This window comes from Grammomys surdaster, unplaced genomic scaffold (genome assembly GCF_004785775.1).
Source record: "Grammomys surdaster isolate TR1022 unplaced genomic scaffold, NIH_TR_1.0 143, whole genome shotgun sequence".
Classification (NCBI taxonomy): domain Eukaryota; kingdom Metazoa; phylum Chordata; class Mammalia; order Rodentia; family Muridae; genus Grammomys; species Grammomys surdaster.
The window spans coordinates 123,411-149,943 of NW_021604601.1; the positions used below are offsets into that span (position 1 = coordinate 123,411).

General features: G+C 45.3%; 1 protein-coding gene and 1 pseudogene across 1 annotated transcript in view; both read left to right on the forward strand.

Moving 5' to 3' along the window:
• The first annotated feature begins 10,033 nt into the window (after positions 1 to 10,033).
• LOC114618619 lies at positions 10,034 to 10,366 on the forward strand (annotated as a pseudogene).
• Positions 10,367 to 12,870: 2,504 nt separating this feature from the next.
• Lrp11 (LDL receptor related protein 11) overlaps positions 12,871 to 26,533 on the forward strand; it is a 26,013-nt gene continuing 12,350 nt past the window's right edge. The window contains exon 1 of the mRNA XM_028764385.1: positions 12,871 to 13,679. Coding sequence (XP_028620218.1) covers positions 13,121 to 13,679 — 559 coding nt within the window. The 5' untranslated portion in view covers positions 12,871 to 13,120. The remainder of the gene's footprint in view (positions 13,680 to 26,533) is intronic.

Here is a 26,533-nt window from a genome sequence, read left to right on the forward strand (position 1 = left end):
ACTCTGGCAATCCCAAGAATCTAAGCTTGGTACTCACCCCCAGTGCACAATTAAAGAGAAAAATAACAAATATCGAGGTTCCACAAGCTGATCTCCTGGGTCCTGACAGGGGTTAGGTTTAAGTAGAAAGCAAGACATCTGCATAACTAAGTAGCCAGTTCAGTGGGAGGTTCCATCCATGCCTGATGATCTGCATTGCCAGATGGTCTGAAAACTTGTCAGAAGTGTGTGAAATCTCTTCCTCAGAAACAAGTGACTCCTCTGACAGGCACAAGGCCACACTTTTACCTCTTACCTACTTTACCTCTTACTGTCCCAGTGTCTTAGTTAGAGTTTTACTTCTGTGAACAGACACCATGAAAAGGCAACTCTTATAAGGACAACATTTAATTGGGGCTGGTTTACAGATTCAGAGGTTCAGTCCATCATTATCAAGGCAGGAACATGGCAGCATCCAGGCAGGCATGGAGCAGGAGGAGCTGAGAGTTCAGATCTTCATCTAAAGGCTGCTGGCAGAATACTGGCTTCCAGGCAGCTAGGACTAGGGCATTAAGGCCCACACCCACAGTAACACATCTATTTCAACAAGGCCAAACCTCCAAACAGTGCCACTCCCTGGGCCATACCTGTACAAATATCTCACCTAGTTAGGGTATCTACTGCTATGATGAAGCAACATGACCAAAAGTAACTTGAGGAGGAAAGAGTTTATTTGAGTTCCACTTCCACATCATAATCCATCACTGTGGGAAGTCAGGACAGGAACTCAAACAGGGCAGGAACCTTGTTGGGGGTTGGTCTGGTGCTGTGTATACACAGGCTAAACCCCAAGATATGGTTGTTCCCCAATTTAAAGCTTTTGGTTAAATAACAGTGTCTATATCTAATTACCAGGGAAAATAGAGGGAGGTGGAGCTTTGGTTACTAGGCTGGGGGTCATAGGTAGGGATCCTGACAGGAAGAAGGAAAAAGGAAGGAGGAGAAGGAAGAGAAGGAAGAGGAGGAAGAGGGAGAGGGAGAGGCAGGGTTTCTCTGTGTAGCCCTGGCTGTCCTAGAACTCACTCTGTAGACCAGGTTGGCCTCAAATTCAGAGATATACCTTCCTCTGCATTCCAAGTGCTAGGGTTAAGGGCATGTTCCACCACCACCCAGCTTTAGCCTGCTTTCTCATAGAACCTAGAACCACTTGCCCAATGGGTAGCATCACCCAAAATTGTCTGAGATGCCACACGTTTAATTAATTTAAAAAAAAAAAAAACCTCCCCAGAGCTGGGTCTTAGGGAAGCATTTTCTCAATCAAGGTTCCCTCCTTTCAAATGACTCTTAGCTTGTGTCAAGTTGGCATAAAGCCAGCCAGGACACCCACCTTGCCCCTTACCCACAACCTACTTCTAACCAAGCCTAACCCTAACCCACCTTGCTTCCTACCCAAGTTGTCCTTCACCCAACATGTGATTCCTGATAAAGTCCAGCCCTCAAAGGTCCATTCTTTCAGTTGTCTGATGACACAAGTAGCTCTCCTTAATACATACTTTCCCTTTCCAACATGGTTACAACCCTGATGGTCCTGCATCTCACTCTGACACAGAATATGCATCCAGGCACCAACAGGCAGTTGTGAGCCATCCAACATGTATGCTGGCAATTGAACTCAGGTCCTCTGCAAAAGCAATATTCCTTCAGCTGCTGAGCCAACTTTCCAGCCCCAAAATAGAGAAGTTAAAAACACAGTCAAGCATCTCCAATCAGTTGAGCTCCAACAAAGCTGTCAGAGAAGTTCAATGAAAGAACTTCCTTAGCACTTATAGTAAACATGTTACCCACCTAGAAACCAACCTTCAGTGAATTTGATCTTAAGAAGGGAAAAAAGAGCCCAACAAAACACACACCCCAAACAAACCCAAAGATGGCTTCCTTAACAGACTTTCACTGTGTGCCTTCAGAAGACTCAGTTGGGTCTTTGAAGCACTGCAAATTCCATTCCAACACCAGATGGCACCAACAAGCAAGGCTTAGCACTCAGGGAAGTTACTGTAACTTACCTCTCCAAAGTTATATTCTTGCTAGCCCCAGTATTCCATCAGTGACTTAGGGAGACAAACAGACTGATGCTCACTAAATGATAGAGACACTGAAGTGAGATTAGCTGGTGGCCTGGTGCCGAGAAGATGTTCAGTGAGTAGTCCCTCTGCTCAGTGTGAGGGAGAGGGGTGGAAGTAGGGATTTTAAACTCCTCTGAAGAATCTTCTTCAATGAGTATCCAACCTAAGTACAGTCAATTCAAATGTGGACTGTCAGGTGTGTTCAAAAACCATATCCAAGGTTGTCCTTTGGCTTCCACACACATGTACACACACTCATGTATACCTACACATACATTAGTATAATTTTTTGGAGTGGGGTGTTGTGGTTTTTTGTCAAGAGAGAGTTTCTCTGTGTAGCCCTGGTTGTCCTGGAACTTGCTATACAGACCATGCTGAGTTTGAACTCAGCCTGCCTCTGCCTCTCCAGTGCTTGGAGTAAAGGTCTAGAACACCACTGCCTGGCTATATTAGTGTGTGTGTGTGTGTGTGTGTGTGTGTGTGTGTGTGTGTATTCTTAAGGATGTGGTCAAGGAAGCCACTGGGGACTAAGTAGGGGTCAGGTAGTTCCTGTCTCCCCTTCTTCCTCTTTCAGTGTTCCATTACTGAGTGTGGGACCATGAAAGGTAGTATGGGCCAACTGAAAGCCCAGTTGAGCTAAGGCTAAAAGCACTGGAGATACTGAAGGGATAGTAGAAGCTTTGACTACTCCCAGACACCAGCCCCTGTCACTAGCCACAACTCTCCATAGATTTTGGGCCACCAGTCAGTCATGTAAGAGCAGTGCCCCAACCTCCTCCACATGTGGAGGATGTGACCTGTGGTCACATAGTCTCAAGACAGGTCTCCATTTTAATGAGGTACCTAAAGGCTTGGAGGGCTTAGCCAATAAACTTTCCTTCCCAGACACTCCTGCCTGCAAAATGTATTTAACCTCAGGGCCACCCTGAAAAGTGGGGTATGGTTTTACACATTCACTTTCCACCATGACAGTAAATGTCTTAGAACTGCCTCCTTTCATGAGAATCCACCACAGAGAAGGTGAAAATGATTAAAGGACAATGTACGTGACTAGGGCTATGTCAACAGTAAAATACTTTTATTTGTACAAGAAACACATGCATTAATAATAATAATAATAATAAAAAGAATCCACCGTGGGGAGCCATTGAGACGGCATTCGCCTATAAGCCACCGTCTAGTCTCCCATAGAAGGCCTCTCTGTGCTCCCAGCCACGACTACCACCAAGCCCAAGCCTACTGCTACAGTCAAACCAAGGGCTCTCCCTGGACCAGCCGAAGCCCCCTTCACCACCCCACCCCACCCCCACTAGATCCAGCTCTCAGGCCCCCACTCTGTTCTCAGCTCTTTCGTGGCTTCCAGCTGTGCCTGGATATCCAAGAGTCTGAGAACTAGACAGACAATGGCCCCAGCCTCGTCCCAGACCCAGGGACCCCCGAGCCAGCTCCGGCTATCCTGCACCTCAAACTGTGCTTTCCCACCCCTGGAGTGTCATCCCAGGGCTTCCCTACGGCCCAGCACCCACCTGCCAACGATGTGGGCTAAGCACAGTCAACTTCCCGCACCCCGGCTCCCCAAGTGGCTGTGCCTGGTGGCAGAGCAGATGCAGGATCCTACGACCCTGCAAGTGGCACCCAACACAGGGCAAAGCCTAGAAAAAAAAATGCTAACATTCCCCTGCTTTGGCTTAATTAAAAAAGAAAAAAATTAGAAAGAGGTGATGGTGGAGCATGAATAGGGTTGTCATGATCTTTAGCTACTTCCTGCTGACTTTAGTGTAATGTGTCTCTAGGGAACCTAGGAAAGTGGGTATGGGGACGTTGGTCCAGTCTTAGAAGAGTTAGCTGTTTCCTTGCTGCCCAGGTCTGCGGAACCATCTGTGGATAGAGCGGGAGGAACAGGCACAGTAGAAGTGTCTGTGTCCATGAGAGAAGGCCAGAACATCTTGGGGTTGCTTCTCTGGAGCTATCCTGGATTGTAGTAAGTACCTGGACTTGACAAGATGCTGAAACACACATATATTTATCATAGGAAATAAGATTAAGTACAGATGGGAGAAAAAATTCTTAGGTATACATTTGAAAGCTTAGGTGTACATTAAAAATACATTTGAAATCCTTAGGTCTTAGTGGTTGGGCATGAGTCTTAACCCCAGGAACAGGAGAGTAATCAGGTAGGTGTACTTATCTGGACAGAGTCTATTTGGTCCATGATAGGAAGATCTGAGTGGGTTTCCTATAGCTTATAAGTTTACAAAAGAGATAGGTTCGTTAACAACATAAACAGTAAGATGCGCAAACCTTTTGTGGAGCAAAAAAAAACCAAGGAGGGCTTTTTCCTTCTGTGTAGGAGACTGCATATACATAACGAGAAACAATTTTAGTTAAAAGACAAAGAAAACTTAAAATTTGAACTTGTGATTATACAGTTCATATAGTGGAATGTTTCATTAGGGTTAGGCAAATTTATAAGAACTCAAATAATGCTAGAACAGTGGCTTAGCAAGAAAAGGAAATAGGAAGCATTTAGTTGCTGTAAGCTGAGTTTAGGTAAGGAAGTAACAGTTTACATTTGTGAAAGCTTACATCTGAACTTGTGTATCCTTTATCATGAAGTCTATAAGAAATCTGGCGTCTTAGGTAGTTAACAAATTTATTAATGAGTAAATATAGTGGTGGATTACTTAGGGTAAGGAGCTAGGTCTGTTTTCTGTCAAGCTACAGTTACCTTAAGTGTCAATGTAGTCAGAAATATTGGGAAGAATGAATTATAATCTAGGAGTCATGTATTAATTAAAAATGACACAATGCATCTATAGTCCAAACAATTCCCAGGTCCCTTTATGGTCACCATGGCAACTTGGGCAGAGTCAATCTGACTTTCAAGCCCAGAAGGCAAAGAGCCTGTTTTCTGTGGAATAGATATGTGTGAAATGAGAAATTACTCACTTTGGCTTAGACAGTAAGAGTCATTCAACTCGTATCCAGTCTTCTCCACAGTATAGACCATGCTGGGCAGGGCAATGGCCATTTCAGTGGTTATCATACCACAATCCAGGAAGTCTCTTGTAGCCGAGTCAATTATCTTCTGAGACCTTGGGATGTAAGCTGTTAGGCTTTAGGAGAGTCTGTCTGTCATAAACTTAAATATTAATATGTATTAGCAGACTTCTGACAAGATTGAGAGCTGTATCTATCGGCCATATCTGAGTTAGACAACTTGTGTTTGTTAAATTATTTGTTTGATAATGTATATTCACTATAACTTAGTGGCAATAGCAAAAATCATTTACCAAGGCAAGATAGGAACAAAACTCTTAATTGTTAAGTGACTTTGACAGGTTGCATAAGCAGAGAAAAACACATTTTGCATTAATAGAGAAACGCTTGGCTTAGAGATGGTGTGGACCAGAAAGGAAAGGAATCAGAGAACTGACAGTGGTGGCCTGACACTGTGGTGACAAAAAGTGTGTCTAGGTGGTTCCAGGCCTGTGACACCAACTGTGGAGTTTTGACCCGTTCCGTTTCTGACCTGGGCTGGTTTGTGGAGCAAGAGACAGGCATGTGCATGTGTGGTTGAGGCACCAGTCAGGAGCCAGGCTGGCGTGGGACACACGGTGCAGCCTGAAGAGCACAAATCACAAGGAGTCACAATAGGCCAGGGGTGCATGTGAGAGGGACTGGTTGGTGCACTGGCTTTCTTTCAAGACAGCAGCAGTGACAGCAGCAGCAGGCAGCAGTGCAGTGTGTGCTTTGTGATGAGAGGGACAGGGCTTTCTCCTAGCAGCCTGAAGCTCCAGCCCAGTGTTTTCCAGCTGTGGGCCAGTGCTGCCCCATCTCATCTGTCAGAGTCTGAGGTGGATGGGACAAAGAAGCACCAGAAGTAGCATCCTGTCTCCTAGAAATATGTGCGTTATTCCTGGGGTGGGTGGTGGGGCTCGAGCTCACTTTAGGAGTCTCCGGCAGAGAGAGAGGGAGAGAGAGAGCTCAGACATGAAGGCACTAGCGCACAAGAGAGAGCACAAGTAGAAGGGCAGATGATCTCACACAGGAACGCAGCATCTCAGCAAACAGAGTCTCAGATAGAGTGTGGGAAGCACAAGGGGACAGGGCAAAAGCTGCTTTTCTTGCGGCTACAGAACTCAAGAGGCCAGGCAGGGGCGGTGGCCGCCTTGGTGGGCAGAATGAGGGAGCCCAGCAAGAGAGAGTGCAAATGTAGAGGCAGATGGCAGGAAAGCCACGCCTCAGGAGACAGAGTCCCCAGCAGGGTGTGGGACCAGACCTGCTTTTCACCAGGGCAACTGAAAGCAGAGCAAATAGCTAGAGAATGAGGGAAGGGGGAGGGGGAGAGAGAGGGAGGGGGAAGCCTATGATACAGATGGCTAGTGAGAGAATTGTTTTAAAATGCCAGTTTAGTGGCCATGTAGAGATATTGCTTGCTGTGAATTAAACCGGATGTCGGAGTAGGTAGGGACAAGGCTGCAAAGACCAACCCATTGGGTGAGAATAGGATTATTAACTACACCTATTAGCATCCTGAGGATACAGTTAATAACGAGAGAGACTGACAGTCAGGCCAGATCACCAGGTTGTCACATGGTGGTCTGGGGGCCAAGCTCTGGGCCGGTGCCCTGAGTGACAGAGGGTGGTCCACTCAGGCCTGGGATTTCTCAGCAGTGATAAAAAGAACTGGCTCAGAGGAGAGAGGAAAATCTCACCCAAGGGAACAAAGGTCAGTGAACAGACTAAGTGTCCCCATCCTCAAGAGTAGCACAGGGGTCGCTCTGAGCTCAAGCACTGGGACCATGGAGACATTTACTCTGACCAGTGTGGGGAGGGGCTTACCAGTTCTCCAAAGTTTGGTCTATCTAGCGAGCATTGGCTCTCCATGTGGTAGTGGGGTGGGGGTGGGGGATATAAACCTGCAGTTTCTAAATCTGAATCATGGCACCAAATGTTGTGTTTATAAAAAGATAAAGAGAGAAGGAATGTGTTAGTTGATATGTAGTCAGGTATGGGGGAAGAGGGTGCCTCTGTGTGCCAATGCTGAAGCACCCCTTCCCCCAGAGGAACCAGAATAGAGTTTACTCAAGGCATGGGAAAGGGAGTTGAAAGGGTAGGAAAGACAGAGAAAGGGAGAGAGAGAGAGAGAGAGGTGAGGAGGTGAGGAGGAGTAGAGGCTGGCCATGAACACATGGAGAGAGGAGGGGGGAGGGGAATGGGGAGAGAAGGGGATGAGAGGACAGAGGGAGAACAAGAAGGCAAGAGAGCAAGAGAGAGTGGAGGGGGTGAACAGCCTCTTTATTAGTGAGTCAGGTGCACTTGGCTATTGCCAGGTAACTTGTTCCGAATTTCCGTCCCTCTGCTGAACAGCTCCTCTGTTCTGCAGTCTCCTTACAGGTAGCCCTGCAGCCTACCTGACCTCTCAGCAATTCCTTCCACACTGACTCAGCTTGTGTCTCTCAGTTCCCCATGTTATATCCTGGAAAACTTCTGAGTGATTCATCTAGTGTTCACAATGGGTTTCAACATAGGGGTGGGGGTGGAGTCACCTGAAAGCTAAATCTGTCTCAGCAGGCAGAGCAGACTCCATGAAAGGGGTGCAGATGAGGACGCAGGGGGTCTAAGTATACTAACCACTTCATTAGCACATTCAGAGGAAAGTTAGGCCCCACCTAGATGCAAGAACTGTAATCTTTCAGTTTTGTGCACCCCGTTTCTTATCTGTAAAATTAAGGGAAGGCCAGTGGAGGCGGCATTGGAGCAGTTTGTGATGCTGGCCAGTCTGGGGCTAGTTGCTTTGTAGCTGTCTAGGATGTGGATTCTGAGGGAATATCTGGGGCTGGCAAGATGCTGGAGCAGTTTTTAGTTGATTTGAAATCTGCTGGGACAGATAGACCAGATACTGAAGGTAAAGTTAAGGAGTTTACAGGAAATTTTTTATCTTGGCTGTACATTTGAAACTTTTAGCCTTGTGGTCCTACTTGGGGAAAGGGGGTCCCAAGGCCAGAGAAAGGGGAAAAGGGCCAGGGAGAGGGGGGAGATTCCACCCTCACGAATAGACCGGTGGGGGAATTCAGGATGTTGGGGAGCAAGGTTTACACAACAAAGTATAGTATACCTGAGAATACTGGGAAAAACCAGATCTTGGGGTTCAGAATTTAGGATTTGTATATATGGCACCAGACCAACACCCAACAAGTGAGTTAACAGTGGAGTGTGGAATATTGGCTGTGTATTCTGACTGTGGGTGAGGGAAAGGGGTGAGTGGTGGAGAGAGTGACCAGTGTGCATTTAGGCTGGTCAGTCAACATCATCAGAGATCTGAGGATGCATTGTATTAGGAGTTATAAACGAAATGACATCTGTATCAGTTAAAATAGCAGAGATTTTTCATTACCTAGACAATAGACCTAGGCTCCTGGGGTCTTGATGTCTGGGCAGTAGTGGTAGGCCTTCGGCTGTCATACTGGCCGGTGGCCTTGGGCTAGCAGATTCAGATCTGAGAGATTTTTTGTTTTTGTACTTGGGAAAATTGACATCACTTTGACTAGGCAGAGCAGGGCAATTAACCCAAAAGTGCTTGCAATTGGAGCAGAGTCCTAACAGCCCTAAGACATGGGCAACTTGCCCAGTGGTTAGTGTTACCACAATCCAGATGGAGTCACTGTCATCATTGTGCCCTATCTGTCGTCTTTGGAGACCACAGGGTTTGTGTTAGACGTGGATATGTCTGAAAGGAACTCAAAGTTGGCACAAGACACCTCGAAACAAACAAGATTTATTTGCCCCTGTGGGAGAAAGGGCAGGGAATAAGAGACAAAGACAGGAAACAGAGGATGAACAAGAAAAGAAAGGAACAAGTTGGGAAGGGGGGATTGGGCCAAGAGGGACCAAGGACTGCCTCAGGATAGAAAGGAGACAGGCACGCCTATAAATAAATGGCAGTTTGTAAAGGAAAAAGGAAATCCCCGTGTTAGGATGAGCTGGCTAATTTTAATTGGGCAGGTTAATTAGGTGAGCCAAAAGAGGGCTTCTGATAGCTGGACCTTGATAGGCGGCCTCAGGAGGAGCACGTGGCCAAATGATGAATAAGACCTTGGTGGCTAGCTTTAGGAATGTAATCTAACAGTTTACCAAGGCAGAGGGAATGGGGAAAGGGCAAGGCCTGCCAAAGCCATGTTTACAGTGCTCAGGCCCACTAGAAAGCCTTTCAATGTCTCTATAATTTTTAAACATTTTAAATGTCATATTCAGCAGATCTCTGAAGAGTTTGAGGACCATCTACCTAGTATGTTTGATTTTAGGCTTAACTTTTAAAAAGAAAAAAATTATATATATATATATATGTATCTTAGGTGTGTGTAGTCCAAGGAGGGAGAGAGAGTGGAAAAGTGAAACTATGTTGAAGGGAAGTGGAGATAAGAGACATTTGGCAGTGTAGAACAGAATGAGATATTAGAGATTTAGGGATCTTGTATTTGTGTAAACCACAGGAGTTTTGATAGAGGAAAAGACCGAGCAAGCAGTTGAGGACAGGAACAGGTTAATTGGGGAAAGTGGCTTACAAGGTGGGAGAAGATGGGCCTAGGGAGGGGGAGATGACAGACCGGAACTATATTACCTCTCCAAGGTAGAGGTAAGAGGGATAGAGAAAGATGAGTGCACAAGGGAAAGGGAAAAACAACAGCGGAGAATTTGGCTTCAGGAAGGGAGACCAGAGCAGAGGCAGCTGCAGGTGGAGGGTTTAACAGCTTAAGCTGCCACAGGAGTCAGTGTGGCCGGTTTCTCATCTGTAAAATTAAGAAATGAGATGGGAGGGGCTGCCCTGAATAGGTGGTGGTACGTGGGATTACAGCTACGATGGCTGAGGGACTGGCTAGAAACTACTAAAGTTCCTCTGGGATCAAAGAGAATTTTCTAAGAGCATAATGGACAGAGAGGAGAAGACCTACGGTGGCTGTGAAGGGCCTGATATATGTAAAATCAATATCTTCTGATGGTCATGAACTTATTGTAAAATGAGAACATGAGTTAACATCAGGAACAATGAAGGCCATGTTGAGTGGTCCAGGTCCGTTTGCCAAGAATGAAACCAACGAGGTCAATTTTAGAGAGATCCCTTCACATGTGCTATCGAAAGTGTGCATTATTTCACCTACAAGGTCCGCTATCCTAACAGCTCCACTGAAATTCCTGAATTCCCAATTGCACCTGAAATTGCACTGGAACTGCTGATGGCCACAAACTTCCTAGATTGTTAAATAAAATAAATTATAATAAACGGTTAATTCTTCTCAGTATTTAATACCTGTAGTTCAGTTAGTAATTTCTTCACATATAGCATGTTGCCTGTATGAAATCGAACTCTACAGTTAATTGCTGAGCAGATTCCTTCTGTCATTTTCGTAGCAGAGTTGAAATCTGTTTGCTACATCAACAAATTAAGGACATCTCACAAGCCAAAAAAATAAATAAATAATGCCAGTTTCTAGGTGGTTTGTTTTCTCCTTTGGACGTGACCTTTAAAATTGTAACTGATATAGCAAATCCTGGAATGTAAGCGTAAATGATTATTCGACAGGTAAATACAGGAGCTTTTATGGTTTTAGTGTTTTTTTTAAGAACCGGTCCCGATCTTAAGCCACTAAGCAATGCTAGAGTTATGCAAATACTTATATGAAAAACATGTTTATAACTTAGCCAAACCTTGATTTTTGTAACTCAAGGAATAAGAGTTGAAATTTCTTATGTGTTTTTTGATAAACTGCAGTATTGTTTAAGTGCAAAGAAAGAAAGAAAGAAAGAAAGAAAGAAAGAAGGAGGGAGGGAGGGAGGGAGGGAGGGAGGGAGGGAGGGAGGAAGGAAGGAAGGAAGGAAGGAAGGAAGGAAGGAAGGAAATGAGAACGGAGGTGGTGAAGGCCTGTGATCTCAGCACTCAGGAGGAGAAGGCAAGAGGTTCATGAGCTCAAAGCCTGTGCTACATAGCGAGATACCATGTGTTTGAATACGATTGGCCCAGGGAGTGGTACTATTAGGAGGTGTGGCCTTGTTGGAGGAAGTGTGTCACTTGGAGGAAGTGGGCAATGAGACCTGTTTCCTTATCACATGGGAGCCAGTCTTCTCCTAGAGGCTGTCAGATGATGATTTGGAACTCTCAGCTCTGCCTGCACCACGTCTGCCAGGATACTGCCAGTGTTCCCACCTTGATGATGATGGACTGAACCTCTGAGAGTTGCCTTCGTCATGGTGTCTGTTCACAGCAGTAAAACCCTAACTAAGACACCATGTATGAGGAAATAGTGTTTTCAAGACAGACCAGGGAATTATGGACTCACAGAGTCTATGGCAGCATACACAAGACCTGCTCAAGCTGAGGCCAGAGAAGATCTTACACAGAGGCTAAGAAGTGGATAATAGAGTCCCACCCTTGGCCAAGAATCTGTTCACAATTAATAGCTTCTTTTTGTGTGGGGTGGGGTGAGCAGAGAGGAGACCAGTGTTTTTCCAATCTGGTGACACTGGGTATATAATCCATGTTCCAGAGCAGCCCCAGTGTTCAGGAGTCACACACAAATCAGATTCCACATTTCTGGATTTGATTTTGTTTTTGTTGTTTTAGGTTTTAAAAGTGAAACAAGGAGGGGGGGAGGAAGGTAGGAAGGAAGGGAGGGAGGGAGGGAGAGAAAGAGAGAGAGGGAGGGAGGTGAGAGAGGATCTAGGTAGAGTTGGGGGAGGTATTAGAATATAAAGATGTATAGAATTCTCAAAGAATAAATAAAAGCATTTAAAAACAAAAGGTGAGTTCAAAGTTAGTAACGCTGAGCTTTTCACGTGTCAGGTGCCCTTCTAAGCACTTCATGGGCACTGACTTACGTAACGGCTGTGAAACATTGAACATGAGTCACTATAGACTTAAAGCATATACTAAAATACATATGACTCTTATGTTGAAATCTAATTCTCAGTGTGAGGTTGGAGACTTGTGTTACTGGGGACTGAACTTAGGATCTTGTGTATATACAGGCATTCTACTGTGACTTAGAGTATAAGGGTGAGGGGTCTTCTGAGTGGGATTAAGAAATCCTAGGAAACGCCTTCTACTCTGAGGACAAATGAGGCCACGTATGATTTTAGAAATGAATATGATGATATCTTGATCTTAAAGCTGCACACTGAAGAATGTTGTGTTCTGTCAGTCCAAACTAAATCCGGTGCCATCTATTCCAATACCCAGTAATCAGATGCGAGACCATCAATTGGTTCAATCCTCCTTCCCATACCACCAGGCCTTTGCCTCCCCACAAATTCAGCTTTCCGTTGCTAAACTTCTGGTGTTTAAGTTCTCTAAACGAAACTGAAAGGCGAATTAGAACCCGAAGGTAAATGTTTTGTTTCCTTTATTACCTATCATAGTCCAAATCTCTTTAGTAATACATAATGCAACGAAGTTGGATGCCAAAAGACTGGCAAAGTTCTCTGTGGTTCCTTGGCTGTGCCCGTCGCTCTCCGGAACAGCCCCGGACTTTAGACTGACGTATTAGCCGACTCTCCCCTCCAACCCCGAGTGCCCTGCCCTGTGAGCTATGGTCTCGCACGGGTCTGCTTGTTTAATGAGGCCTGCTAGGCCCAAACATCCACGCTGCTTACAACACGCCACGGAGCAGCCAGGCAACTCCAGGGAGTCCCCTCCTCCTCCTCCTCCTCACCGCGCGCCGTTGACCTACCAGCCTGCGGAAGTCCCGCCCCGGAGCCGCCCCAGCACGCCAGGCTCCGCCCCGCCGCCGCTGTCCGCACGCCGGTGCTGATCCACGTAAAGGCCGCTCGTCGCCCCGGTGCGCTTCCGCGGCCGGAGAGGAGATAGAGGCACCGAAAGCCCGCAGCCTGGTTGAAGGGGCCAGGGCCGCGCCAAGTCCGGCCGAGTCCGGCCCGCGATGCCTCTCGAAGCCGGCACGCTCGCCGCCTCCGTGAAGCAGCCAGGTCCCGGGGCCGCCGAGCTCTGAGGCCGCGCTCTTGCCATGGCCGCCCCGGGAGGATCCAGCCCGGGCTCCCGGCACCGCGCGCTCCGCGGGCTGCTGCTGCTCTGCCTCTGGCTGCCGGGCGGCCGGCCCGCGGAGCCGGCCCCTCCGCCGTCCGGAGTGGATAGGCTGCTTCAGGACTTTCGCCGGCAGCTGCAGCGGGCACGGCCTCGCGAGGAGCCGGAGCCGGAGCTGCTGGGCGGCCCGCGAGAGGATTGCCCCGGTGCGGGCGGTACGGCGGTCTACCGGGCGGTGCCCGATACCATCATCCGCACCCAGGACTCCATTGCGGCGGGAGCCAGCTTCCTGCGCGCACCCGGGACCGTGCGGGGCTGGCGGCAGTGCGTGGCGGCCTGCTGCTCCGAGCCGAGCTGTTCGGTGGCGGTGGTGCAGCTGCCCCGGGGGCCCAGCGTGCCCGCACCCATGCCCGCGCCCCGCTGCTACCTGTTCAACTGCACGGCGCGCGGTCGCAGCGTCTGCAAGTTCGCGCCGCTCCACGGGTACCGCACTTATACCCTCAGTCGTGCCGGGGATGCCGCCGGGATCTCGCCAGGGCCGGGTAAGCGCCACGAGGAGGGTCCCACCTGCTACCAAGCGTGCAAAATCCGCTGCTTCCAGAGGATTAAAGCTGCGGGTAACCGGGGAAAGTGGCTCACATTGTTTTCAGACTTTGGACTGATGCTAGGAAAGTGCAGTATACGGGCAGAAGCAGGGTCGGTTGGGCTGCCTTTGAAAGATAAGAGGCAGATCCGAGAGAACTGGCGGAAATTCGATTTAAGAGAGTATCTCAGAACCTTCTTTGTCGTCCCAGTAGAGATCATTTTAGTTTTATTTTGTCTCATAAGTTTTACAAAGCGTGTTTTACCGCAGGAAAAAAGCAAGGACAAGACTTGATTAGATGCAAAATTGTTCCTAACACCCACTCCTGCTTCCTGGTTTGGCTCTCTGCCTGCACATAGTTCCTTCAGCTAAAAATATAAAGGGAAACTTATCACTCGATCTCCATTCTTTTCTTCCATCTCTTGCCCAAAACTTTCCTCACATTCGTGACCTTGTTGGTTTTGTGTCCCACTGAATTTAAGGAGGGCCCGCTGTGTGCGTAGGGGATCGGAACTCTGTACTGGGGTCCGCTGGGCTCAGTACACAGTGGACAGTGTGTAAAGTTTGTCTCTCTTTAAAAGGCCTAAACAGCTTGCCCTGTGGTTTTTATATCAGTTGCTTCTAGAAGAACCAAGACACAATGAAGGGGCAAAGTAGCTGAGAAACAAAACTAATCCCCCCCCCCCACCCCCCAGGTACTCCGTGTTCATCCGAAAGAAATTTGCATTGCTACCTGAGAGCTTTCCTTAAACCTGGGGAAAGAAAAGTAAACAGGATGAACAGTGAGACCAAAACCAAAAGCCATTTAAATTGTTTTTCTCCTCCCTCTCCCTTTGTCCTTCCTTTCTCTAGGAGGAGTTTGCTATGACCACTGGCATGGCGTCCTCTCTGGGGAGCACCGACATGCCCACTCTGTGGGAAGCACTGATATGCCCACATTTCTTCCGGTCCTAAGCAATCTGTGATACAGCCTTGGCTCACAGGCTGCATTGATTAACCCTGCATGGAGGGCAAAGGGCATTTTACAGACTCTCGAGATTCCCCTGTCCAGATGCTTACCCTGTGAGCTCTTTGTGTTTGTGAGACTGCTTCAGTTTTCCTTTCTGGATTATTATGAGTTCCTTCCTCTTTTCTTATGAATCTTGTGAGCATGTGAAGCTTGGAGCTAAATGAATCAGTACTTTAGCGAAGCTCCTTCAGGGAGTTGTAACCAGTCTATTAAGAAGACACAGGGCAACGCTGGGTGGGATGCGACCCATCCGCTCTCAGTGAGTTTGATGTTAGAAGCTATTTTAAGCTATTTTCTATTTCTCACAACAGCTCAAAGGTCACATCCTGTTGTATGGAAGGCTGACCTGGAAAGCCACTTGCCTGAGGGCCACTCAGCAAGTAGTTTGCTGAGCTGAGCCCTGGAATAGCTCACAGTACTTCCCCTAATAGCTCCGAGGGTCTGTCACTCTCAAGCATAACAAGGCAGCTGTTAGGGATAGTGAGAGAATTGTAGGACAGAGTAGGGAAATCTTGCTGTGACAGAACCTACCTGCTAGAGCATCTGAAGCAACGCAGAGTGCCTGAAGTTCTCAGTCCTCCGGATTGAGTCCAGGCTCCTCCCACCCAAGTCCCTGGTAACCAACCATCTTGGACTTGAATGCCTTGCTTCTGTTCTAGCTCACATTGCCATAAAGACCAAGCGTGGATGTTTCCTGTGGTTTTTCCGGGCCGTATAGGTGTCTGTGGTATCGTTACAGAACCTTGGTTGGCTGGTGTGATTGATTGGAAAGATCTGTGGAATGCCTTGAGCTAAGAGGACTGTGGGGTGGAGGCTGAAGTCCTGTAGATCTTGTAGGAGCTAAGAATATAACCTCCCAGCCTTTTTGCTGTTTTGACTGAGCTAGCCTGAGGTCCCGTCTCTAGATAGAGCTTGGGAAGGCAACCCTTTGCGTCAAACCAAAGCCTGGGGTGAAATTCTGTCTTCTTCCAAGCAGACCTATCTCCCTCTGCTGCGGGTCTTCAAGTACGAAGTGAGAACTGACATTGCTGTTTCAGGGCTGATCCCTCCGCAGCAGGCTGACTCGTCTCCACAGGCCTCTTTTTTTGGCATGAGCAGTAATCACTTATAGTTCATAAACAATACTAAAATTATTTATTGGCAATGTTGGAGAAAATGCATCGAGACTTACAAATCTGACCACACACAAATCCCAGGAGATTTACTTTTGTTGTTGTTGTTGTTATATGTTTGTTTTTTTTTTGTTTTTCAAGACAGTCTCTCTCTGTAACAGAGCCCTGGCCATCCTGGACTCTTTTTATAAATCTGGCTGGCCTCAGACTCACAGAGGTCCACTTGCCTCTGCCTCCTGAGTGCTGGGATTAACACCGATGCTTATATCATTTCTTTACATAGTGCGTTTATGGGCATGCCTGTGGACATGCCTTATTCCACAGCATATGTATGGAAGACAGAGGCAAATTTGCAGGAGGTTGGTTTTCTTCTTCTGTCATGTCAGTCTTGGAGGTAGAATTCAAGTTATCAAATTTACTGAGCCATCTCACTGGCCCTATGTACACAAGGATTTTAAAATTAAGCCATAGTCTACGCCATGGTTAGAAAAACTAGAAGCTAAATTCAGTATTATCTATCTGGGCGGAAGAAGTCTTCAAATCAGTTAAGTAGATCATCAAAGAAAGATTTTGTACAAATTCACACACAAAAAAATGTGTCAATAAGTAAGGAATTGCAAACAAGAGTCTAGGAAATCTGATCTTAAGATATTACCTTAAGTTCTGAGCATTGGTTTGACAAAAGTAAGTTAACAAAAGATTCAAGTAAACAGTTTCCTGGTGAAGACATGCAATTGATAAACGCAGGAAATGGCCAGAGTTAAAGATAGTCAGAGGCCAGGCATAGCTTCAAGGGACAGCATTTAGCGAGCACATTGGAGGGTCTGGGTTCGATCCCCAGTACCATCAGAATGAGTGAAGAAAACAAAATAACCAAATGTAAATGTCTGCTTATACTTACTGAATTGTAAAAAACAACTTAATTTGGAAACTATATACTCATGGACATTGACAGTTTAAACTGGTACCAACCTCTTAGAATCCAACTAGGAAATAATGTGTTGGAGATTTAAAATACCCATTCTTCCAGGGTAGTGGTTCTCAACCTTCCTAATGCTTTAACACAGAACCTCAGGTTGTGGTGACCCACCCCACCATAAAATTATCTTTATGGCTACTTCATAACTGTAATTTTGCCAATGTTATGAATCTTAATGAAAATAATTTTGGAGATAGAGGTTTGCCAAAAAGGTCATGACCCACAGGTTGAGAACCAGTGTTCTAGGTTTTTTTTGTTTTGTTTTTAAGGAGAATAATCTGTGCTAGAGAAACAATATGAGCAATAACATGTTTACTGTGGCATTACTTACAGTGATAAAGTTGATGAAATTTAAATGCTTCATTCAGACGGACAGTGAACGTCAAGTGAGAGGATGCTGGTAGAACACTCAGCACACTACATGGTACAAATAACTTACCAGTAAGGGCAGTGAAGATGCACACATTTAACCACAGCACTCAGGAAGTAGAGGCAGAGGCAGAGGCAGGTGGATCTCTGTGAGTTCTAGGTCATCCAGGTCTATGAAGAGAGCCCAGGACAACCAAGGGCTCTGTTTCACAGAGAAACTTTATAAAAAAAAAAAGTATATAAAATATATAAATTATATAATATATAGCATATAATATTTATTGTATATTATAAATATTACATAATTGTTATGCAGTCATTTATTTAATTTTAACATTAATTTTATTAATTAAACTAATAATACATTATTGTATGTTATATAATAATTATTATTATAATTGTATTGGATCATCAGTCTCCTATGGGAAAGACAGACAAGACTCCACATACTAAAAATAATGAGAATCATACTGGAATTCTAGATATGTTTTTTTTCTTCAGTGCTGCAATTAAATAAATAAATAAATAAATTGAGTCTCCAGCCTGGAAAGGAATAACAAACAAGAACAGAAAGGTTGATACCTTTCTTTCATACATCAGCCTGTCTTCCCTTCCCTGGCCCCGCCCCGGTACTTTGTTTCAGTTTCTTTTGATTTCTCAGTCAGTTTGTATCCTTTGCACCACCTGGCACAGATTCAGAAGGTCTCTCAGGAAAGTGCCATTCACAGCTGGATGCTGGGAATGAGCTCAGCTAACACGTTCTCTAGGTTAAGTCCCACTTTGTAACATTGAGTCTCAGCATGAGTCGTATTTCACCTTCGTAGGTCTTACCCACTGTGTTTAGTTTCCAAAATAAATCAGTGTTCCTGTAGCACTTAACATGTTCAATTACATTTTTTTTATAATGAAATTTCGAAATGACATTTATCTCACTCTTAGAGAGTGTTGTGCTTTGTTTGCTTCCAGGACTGTTTCTGTGTAGATAAGCTGTGGTTTGTTTCAAAATACATTTAACAGTGTAATTAGCCTGACTGGAACTGGAGAGAAATTGTTTTCTCAGAGATCATCAGAGGTCAAGTTAAACTGTGGGTTTCCCTGGGCTCAGAAGTCACATCTATGATGCACTTAAACAAAAGTCAGTGACGGTTGTGACTTTTCTTCAGGAGAGGCAAGATTAATTTGTTTCATGACAACCAAGATATTCCAGTGCTTTCCTGATTCTTCCATGTAAACCCTTTGAAGGTTTTTTAAAAATATTATTGGGAGCTAAAGAGATGGCTCAGTGGTTAAAAGCACTGGCTGCTCTTCCAGAGGGCCTGGGTTCAATTCCTGCCCCCCACAGGGCCATTCACAACTGTCTGTAACTCTAGTTTCAGGGAATCTGACCATCATACAGACATGAATGCTGGAAAAACACCAATGCATATAACTTAAAAATAAATCATTTAAAAAAATTTAATGGGGCTAGAGAGATGGCTTTGTGGTTAAGAGCACTGGGTGCTCTTCCAGAGGACCTAGGTTCAATTTCCAGCAACCACATAGCTGCTCACAACTATCTGTCATGGGATCCAATGTCCTCTAAACAGCTACAGTGTACTCATATAATATAATTCATTTTCTATAGCTACTGCAAACAACTGGCACTCCATACTTCCTCTTCCACATGCATCATTGCTAAAAGTCCACGTCAGAATAGGTTGCTGGTTTATTGTTTAGGTGTATAAAGGGGACACAACGGAATTTAGCAGGATGATAGATTTCAGTTGACTTATTCTCTTTGAGGTTTGTTTTTTCTTTTTTAATGGACTAATCTGTTCTGCAGACAAGATACTGCTGTTCGTTGGTTGGCAATCAGAGAGGCATGCCTCTCATGTCTCTTCTCTTTCACAGATGAGGACGAGCCTCCAGTTAGCGAGGCTGGAAAGGATGTAATTTTACATCTGCCCACAGACGGGGTAGTTCTAGATGGCCGAGAAAGCACAGATGACCACGCCATTGTCCTTTATGAGTGGACACTGCAGCAGGGTGACCCGTCGTCAGTGGACATGAAGGTGACTCTTGTTATTCTTGCTAACAAAAACTGATGTTTCTGGGAAGTGGTTTTCTGTAATGTTCTTCGTTGTCAGTCTCTAAATGCACATACACAAGCAGAGTGTGCTTAAAATGGACAAAGGATAAAATTGATCATCCTAAAAATGATTTTATCCCGTAAACTCCCTTTGGTGTTCAGTAAACAATCTTGATTGTTTGCTTGAAAGCTTGCCAAGGTCTTGCTCCTTCAGCTCAGAGGAAAAGACTTATGCTGTGTTTCAATCATTCTGGTTCTTTTTGTTTTTTCTTAGTATAAGATTTTAGAAAAGGTTTTCTGTTCTCTTAGTATAAGATTTGGGTAGTGGACAAGTATGATGGCACGTGCCTGTAATTCTAGTACTCAGTGGGTCGACTCAGGACAATCTAGACTATGTCACCAATTCCTAGCTACTTTGAATTAAAAATGTGCCTAGAAAGTATGAAAGGAAGGAATATAAAGCAGAAGCCAACGATCATAGAGCGTATTCTTTCTTTCCATGATCTGGAAGCATTGTACGCAGCAGTTAATCCTGTGTGGACACTGTGCTAAGAAGTGAGGTGGGCAGCATCAAACTGTCCTGCTCCCTGCTCCTTTACCCTCCAGCAGGTTGACTTGGCCACAGCTAGATTTGCTGTGGGAGGAAACAAACCATTTGTGAGGGGACACCTCCATATATCAGCCACAAGACAGTTGGAGCCATTTCTAGAGAGGAACACTTCCAGACTAAGTCTCACACACTTCATTCAGACCCACACCCCTTACAGAAATGGTTCTCAACCCCTTTCACAGGGTCGTCTCAGACCATTAGAAGACATGGATGTTTACATTACTATTCATAACAGGAGCAAAATGACAGTTATGATGTAGCAACAAGATAATTTTATGGTTGGGGGTCACCACACTGTGAGGAACTGTATTAAAGGGTCACAGCGCTAGGAAGGTTGTGAACCACTGCCTTAGAGGATGAGATAGTAAAAAGCCAATTTGTCCTGGACTGGAATCCCAACAAAAGCAATAATCGTTTGGGCCCACTGCACTGGTCTCTGTCTGATCCTTCTGCTCAGTGACCCCCAACCATAAAATTATTTTGTTACTACTTCATTACTGTAATTTTGCTACTGTTATGAATCATACTGTAAATATTGCTACACAGGGTATCTGATATGTGACCCCAATGGGGTCATGACCCACAGGTTGAGAACCTCTGTGCTAGCTTACTGCTAATCAGCTCTTCTTAGGCAAACAGTCTGTACTTCAGTATATGTGTTGGCGCTCGACTTCAATGCTGAACGTATCCTTTTATTCTGTATAAAAACCCTTGTACTGATTTCCAGACTGTCTACCTTCTCGCCTCATCTAGGTTTTCATAGATGTGTATTCTTCATAAAAATCTGAAGCCCCTAACTGAATTTCTCATGTATGCTGTGGTTCCTTCTGACCCACTGTTAACACTGTCTTGTGATCTGAACATTGGTCCCAGTGCCTGTTAACGAAGCCAGTGGAATGAATTGTTTATTTTGTTTTGTTTTTCAAGACAGGGTTTCTCTGTATAGCCCTGGCTGTTCTGGAACTCACTCTGTCTCGAACTCAGAAATCCGCCTGCCTCTGCCTCCCAAGTGCTGGGATTAGCATGCACCACCACCGCCCGGCTTGTATATCATTTCTAAGGAGAAAAGAGGAACTGAAGGCTCATTGTGGGCAAGGGGGCAGTGTACATGTTCCTGTGTGCTCCTGGGCTCTCTGTGCTCAACTCTCTTCCCTAAACCTGTTTGTATGGCAGGTGCCTCAGCCCGGAACCCTGAGGCTGTCCCGCCTGAAGGAAGGAGCTTACATCTTCCAGCTGACTGTGACTGACTCCGTGGGTCAGAGAAGCTCCGACAATGTGTCTGTGACCGTGCTTCCCAGGCTCTACTCCACAGAAGGTGAGGAGGACGTCCTTCCACTGAGTCCTCCACAGACAGCCAAACCATAACCTGCTGGTTATGGATGGATGATGGTGGCAGTAGGATTTACATCCTGGGGTCACATTTCATGGGCTCTTCTGTCTTATTTTTGTTACTTGAAGTTTTTGCTAAAAATATAATAGCAAACACAGGCTCTACATTTAGGGCCATTTGGATCCCATTGGTTAGAGAGTAGAGAGTGTTCTCAGGGCATAGACCATGAGCTAGGGAATCCTTCGTGCTGACCTTCTGCCTTTCCTCTTTGACCCTGTTAAGGACAGTGCCTGGCTTCCTAGGAGAGGAGTTGATATAAAGATAGAGAGCCCTTCAGATATGTGTGTCTGCAGTGTTTACCTGAAGGCTACAGTCTAAACAATCCAGCCAATGGAATCAGAGGGTAAAATGGTGGTTAAAAGCTGGGGTCATTGTGTAGGAAATACTTGTAAATATTCCAAATAAATAGAACGAGCCAAAAGACTAAGTTTAAATATTCTTACCACAAAAAAATTAGTAGATAAGGTGATATAGATTGTTTACTGACTTGATCTAGTCAGTACTAAATATATACATACAAATATAGTATATACACATATACAAGTATGTATATTATACACACATCAACACATACCCTTGGGTACCAATGTATCTATATACTATTGTCCATCAGTTAAAAATAAAACATGGGGTGTGGAGAGGAAAAGCATATGATAGGCTAGAAAGGAGACTTGACTATATCAGTAGTTTGTATAATCGCTTAAAAATATAAGAAAGAAAACTGTGTGGTTAATAAATACAGTTGGACTGAAATATGCAAAGTACAAAAACTCTCCTCAAAACTTTCACAGAAGCCAAGTGGTGCTGGTGCACATCTTTAATCTCAGCACTCGGGAGGCAGAGCCAGGCAAATCTCTGTGAGTTTGAGGCTGGTTTACAGAGTGAGTTCCAGAACAGTCATACAGAGAAACCCTGTCACAACATAAAATGACAAAACCAAAACATCAACAGCAAAAAAGGAGTCAGTGTGGTGCTATTCCTGCCTGATTACTTACCGGTTCAATTAGAGAGTATGCTATGAGGTCACAGATAAAATACCATGTACAAACAGTGACAAACAGGCGGAGACATAGACAGGTGTTTCTGTGTTTCTGTCTCCTTTAATGCACACACACACACACACACACACACACACATACACACACACACACACACACACACTATAGCCTAGTTCAGTTTTTGAGTATATTGACTTCTGAATGCATGTGAGGAGCCATCTCTGCAGAAAGCAGGCTGGAGAGAGAACACTTCAACATGAGCTAGCACAGTGGTTTCAAATAGGAACAAACCCCACCTGATGCTGAGGACATTCTTAGGGCAGGAAAACAAGACAGTTGAGCTTTTATTTTTACTCATTTTCAATCTTCTGAAACTTTTCAGTGTGTTTAAGGTGTGTGACGTCTTTTATTCTGTGTGTGCACATGTGTGTTCATTCAGTGTGTGTGTCTCCCCATGCACAGCCATGTGTGAAGATCAGAGGACAGCTTACTGTGTGTTGTTCCTCTGTTTGCAGCATGTGGGTTCCTGGAATTGACCTCTTGTTTTCAGGCTTCATGCCGTCCCCCTTGGGAGCAGTGTCTCAGAACACCAGCACAGGCAAATCCTTTATGAGTAAATTTGATGTGTGTGTTGATTATGGCGCTTAAAATGTTTGGAGACAGCTATTCCAGGAACAGATTAAGTATAAATGCTGATCTAACTCTAAATCGACACAGAAGTAAGGAGACCCCTGCAGTCTAGGGTTTTCCTGTCACGTGAGTAAGATTGCTTGGTGATCGGCACCCTCATGTTCGCTTGCTCCCCCTGGTGGCTATCGCTGACTCTGGAGGCCTAAGTTTTCAAGGAGGTCAAACTGAGGCTGTCTCAGCAGCACCTGCATCCTTTCCATTCTTTACTTTCTCCTTTAGGATCAAGCGCTCTTCCATCGCCTTCACCCAGACAAGGTCACTTTCCAGTCTTTTAGTTGACAACTTTTCAATAAAATACGTGTTAGATTAAGTTTGTGCATATCAACTATGCTTAGCTAGTTAGTGGAATGTCTTATAATCTGCCAGTCATGTTCCTGAAAGAGCCATTTAGTCCATCCTGTCACCATCAAATTGTAGAATTCCAGCGGACTGGAGAGATGGCTCAGCACTTAAGAGCACTGGCTGCTCTTCCAGAGGGCAGAGGTTCAATTCCCAGCACCTACATGGCAGCCACAACTGTCTGTAACTCCTGTCCCAAGGAATCCTATACTCTCACACAGATATGCACGCAGTGAAATCAGAAATGTACATAAAATAAAAAAAAAATAATTGTAAGACTCCTTAAGATCAGCTCCTAGCCGGATGCCTTTCATTCCTATTGCCCAAGAGCTACCTGGTTTGTTCTGTTTTGTATTATGACGTCTATGTACTTTTGCCGGGTATGGCGGTACACTTCTTTAACCCTAGTGCTCAGGAGGTAGAGGCAGGCAGATCTCTGTGAGTTGAGGGCGAGCCTGGTCTACAGAGTAATTTCCAGAACATCCTAGGCTACACAGAGAAAAACACACACACACACACAGAGAGAGAGAGAGAGAGAGAGAGAGAGAGAGAGAGAGAGAGAGAGAGAGAGAGGGAGAGATTGATTTACATTGGTGCTTTGCATTTCTGTACACAGATGTTGGATCCCCTGAAACTAGAGTTATAGTCAGTTATAAGCTGCTATGTGGGTTCTGGTCCTCTGGAAGAGCAGCCAGTGCTCTTAATCCCTGAGCCATCTCTCCAGCCCCCATCTGATTCTTAGTTAGCAAAGTTGGCTTAATCAAAAGTAGAGGAAACTGCCTTTCAAGGAAATATCTGAAGCTCCTTGAATTACACTGCAGACTAGAAGCTCCTGAAATTCCTGAGGGAAAACTACTGTCGTTTCACAAAAATATATTCACACACACACACACACACACACACACACACACACACCCAGAAGCTATAGAATGTCCTCTGCAATCCTAGCAGTCTGGTTGTCTACATATAGGAGTCAACAGCAGAAAGGTAATCTAGTTTGTTTGTTTGTTTGTTTGTTTGTTTAAAAAGTCTTAGAAAAAAGGAATTTGCCAGAGATAGTGGTACTGTGCAGACCTTTAATCTCAGCACTCAGGAGGCAGGGCAAGCAGAGCTCTGTGAGTTTGAGGTCAGCCTGGTTTACAGAGCTAGTTCTGGGATAGCCAAGGCTACATAAAGAAACCTTATCTAAGAGTGACCAAGATGTCAGGACACAGACTATATAACGCAGTATTGCTCCTGAAGCACGGTCATTATTGGTTGGGATAGTGTCAGGTGACCTACCTGAGAATGAGGCCCCAAAATGGATGAGTGAGTGAGTGGATGCCAAACAAACGGAGGTCAAATGAACCAGGGCAGCAAAGCTCTGAAGGCCAGCCTTTGGGCAGAGAGCTCTGGGGCAGCCCTGAGAGTCCAGTGAGAGGTGACAGAGGGATCCTCTTACCTCTTGTGCCAGTCCTGTCACATCATTATCCTTGCCAGTGTACCTGCTTGGTGTCCCCTTCCCCCATCATCCTGACAGGCGATGTTAACTTGCCTGCATCCCTGTGACCTGACACTTGTTCACAAACAGGATGCTCCAGTGCTTGCTCGAGATACCATTTCTTCTGTGACAGTGGCTGCTGCATTGACATTGCCTTGGCTTGTGACGGCGTGAGGCAGTGTCCAGACGGATCTGACGAAGACTTCTGTCAAAACTGTGAGTCGATTGCATTGTCTTATCAGGCAGGGACCTGGAAGGGGTCAGCATAGGCAGGTTGTTGTCTGTAAAATATCACATAACGTGCACTTTTTAAAAACTGAAGCGGGGCTATCAAGATGACTCCGTAAATAAAGGCATTTACTGAAGCCTAACTATCTGAGTTCAAGCCCCAGGACCCATGTGGTGGGAAGAGATGATCAGTTCTCAGAAGCTGACCTCTGATCTCCACCATGTAGTGTAATATGCTTTTTAAAAAAAAACCTGAAGTACATTGATGATTGCATTGATAATTGTGTGTGTGTGTGTGAGAGAGAGGGGGGAGGAGAGAGAGAGACAGAGAAAGAGAGAGACAGAGACAGAGACAGAGACAGACAGAGACAGACAGAGACAGACAGAGACAGACAGAGAGAGAGAGACAGTCTTGCCATGTAGCTGAACTTAGACTTACAATCCTCTAACCTTAGCCTTCTGGGTTCTGAGATTATAGGCATGGGCCTCTACCACACTTGGCTTTGCTTTTATAATTTTTAGGGATTATTTATGACACCCTGGGGTATGGCTAGGTTAGACCTATAAATAAGTTGTATAAGGTCACGTACCTAAATTACCATAAGAAAGAAGAGCTGTAGAAAATAACCCAGGAAAGTCTAGTGCAAGGAAGAAAGAAAAAAAGTCTCAAAACATGAGGTGTCAGGGCTGAGGATGTAGCTCAGCAGTCTAGTGCTTGCCTCGAGGGCATGAGGGCCGAGGCACAGACCCCATTATCGTCAAAGTAGAGAGACTGGAAAAGCAGAGCCCCAAGAATATAATGTTGAGTATGTCCTTGTCCATGTTAGGAAGTCACTAGAAGAGGAAAGAACACATTGTTCATTTACAAACTAAGAAATAGTTTTAGTGGGCTCTGCCTGTCTTAGCTGAGTGAGATAGTAGTCTTAAATATCCATGATTTTAAATCAACTGCAGATACAATGATTTTAGTTAACGTTCAGAAAAGAAATCCAAGGCTGAGATGATAGTTCTTCAGCATCCATGTTAAAAAAAAAAATGCAAGTATGTCATCATGTGGTAGTCATCATAGTTCTGAGGAGGCAGAGGCAAGAGGATCGAGGAAGCCAACTGGTCAGCCAGGCTAGCCTCCCTGATAAGTACCAAGTTCTAGGACAGTAAGAGAATCTGTCTCAAACACAGAGGTTGATGGTACCTAAGGAACAGCAGAGTTGTCTTCTGGCTGCTACGTGCAGTGCATACACACATACACACACACACACACACAGACACACACACACGAGGGAGGGGGAGGCAGAGACAGAGACAAAGAGAAAGAGAGAGACAGAGAGAGAGAAGAAAAGAAGGGAAGAATGGAGGGAGGGAGGGAAGGAGAAAAGAAAAGAAAAAAAAAGAAACCCAGCAAGTAACTGAGTTCTTCCACAGTGGCTCTTGACCGCAAGTTGGTGACACACACAGTGGCTACTTCTGCCCAGCCAGGAGCCCAGCCAGGAGCCCAGCCAGGAGCCCAGCCAGGAGCCCAGCCAGGAGCCCAGCCAGGAGCC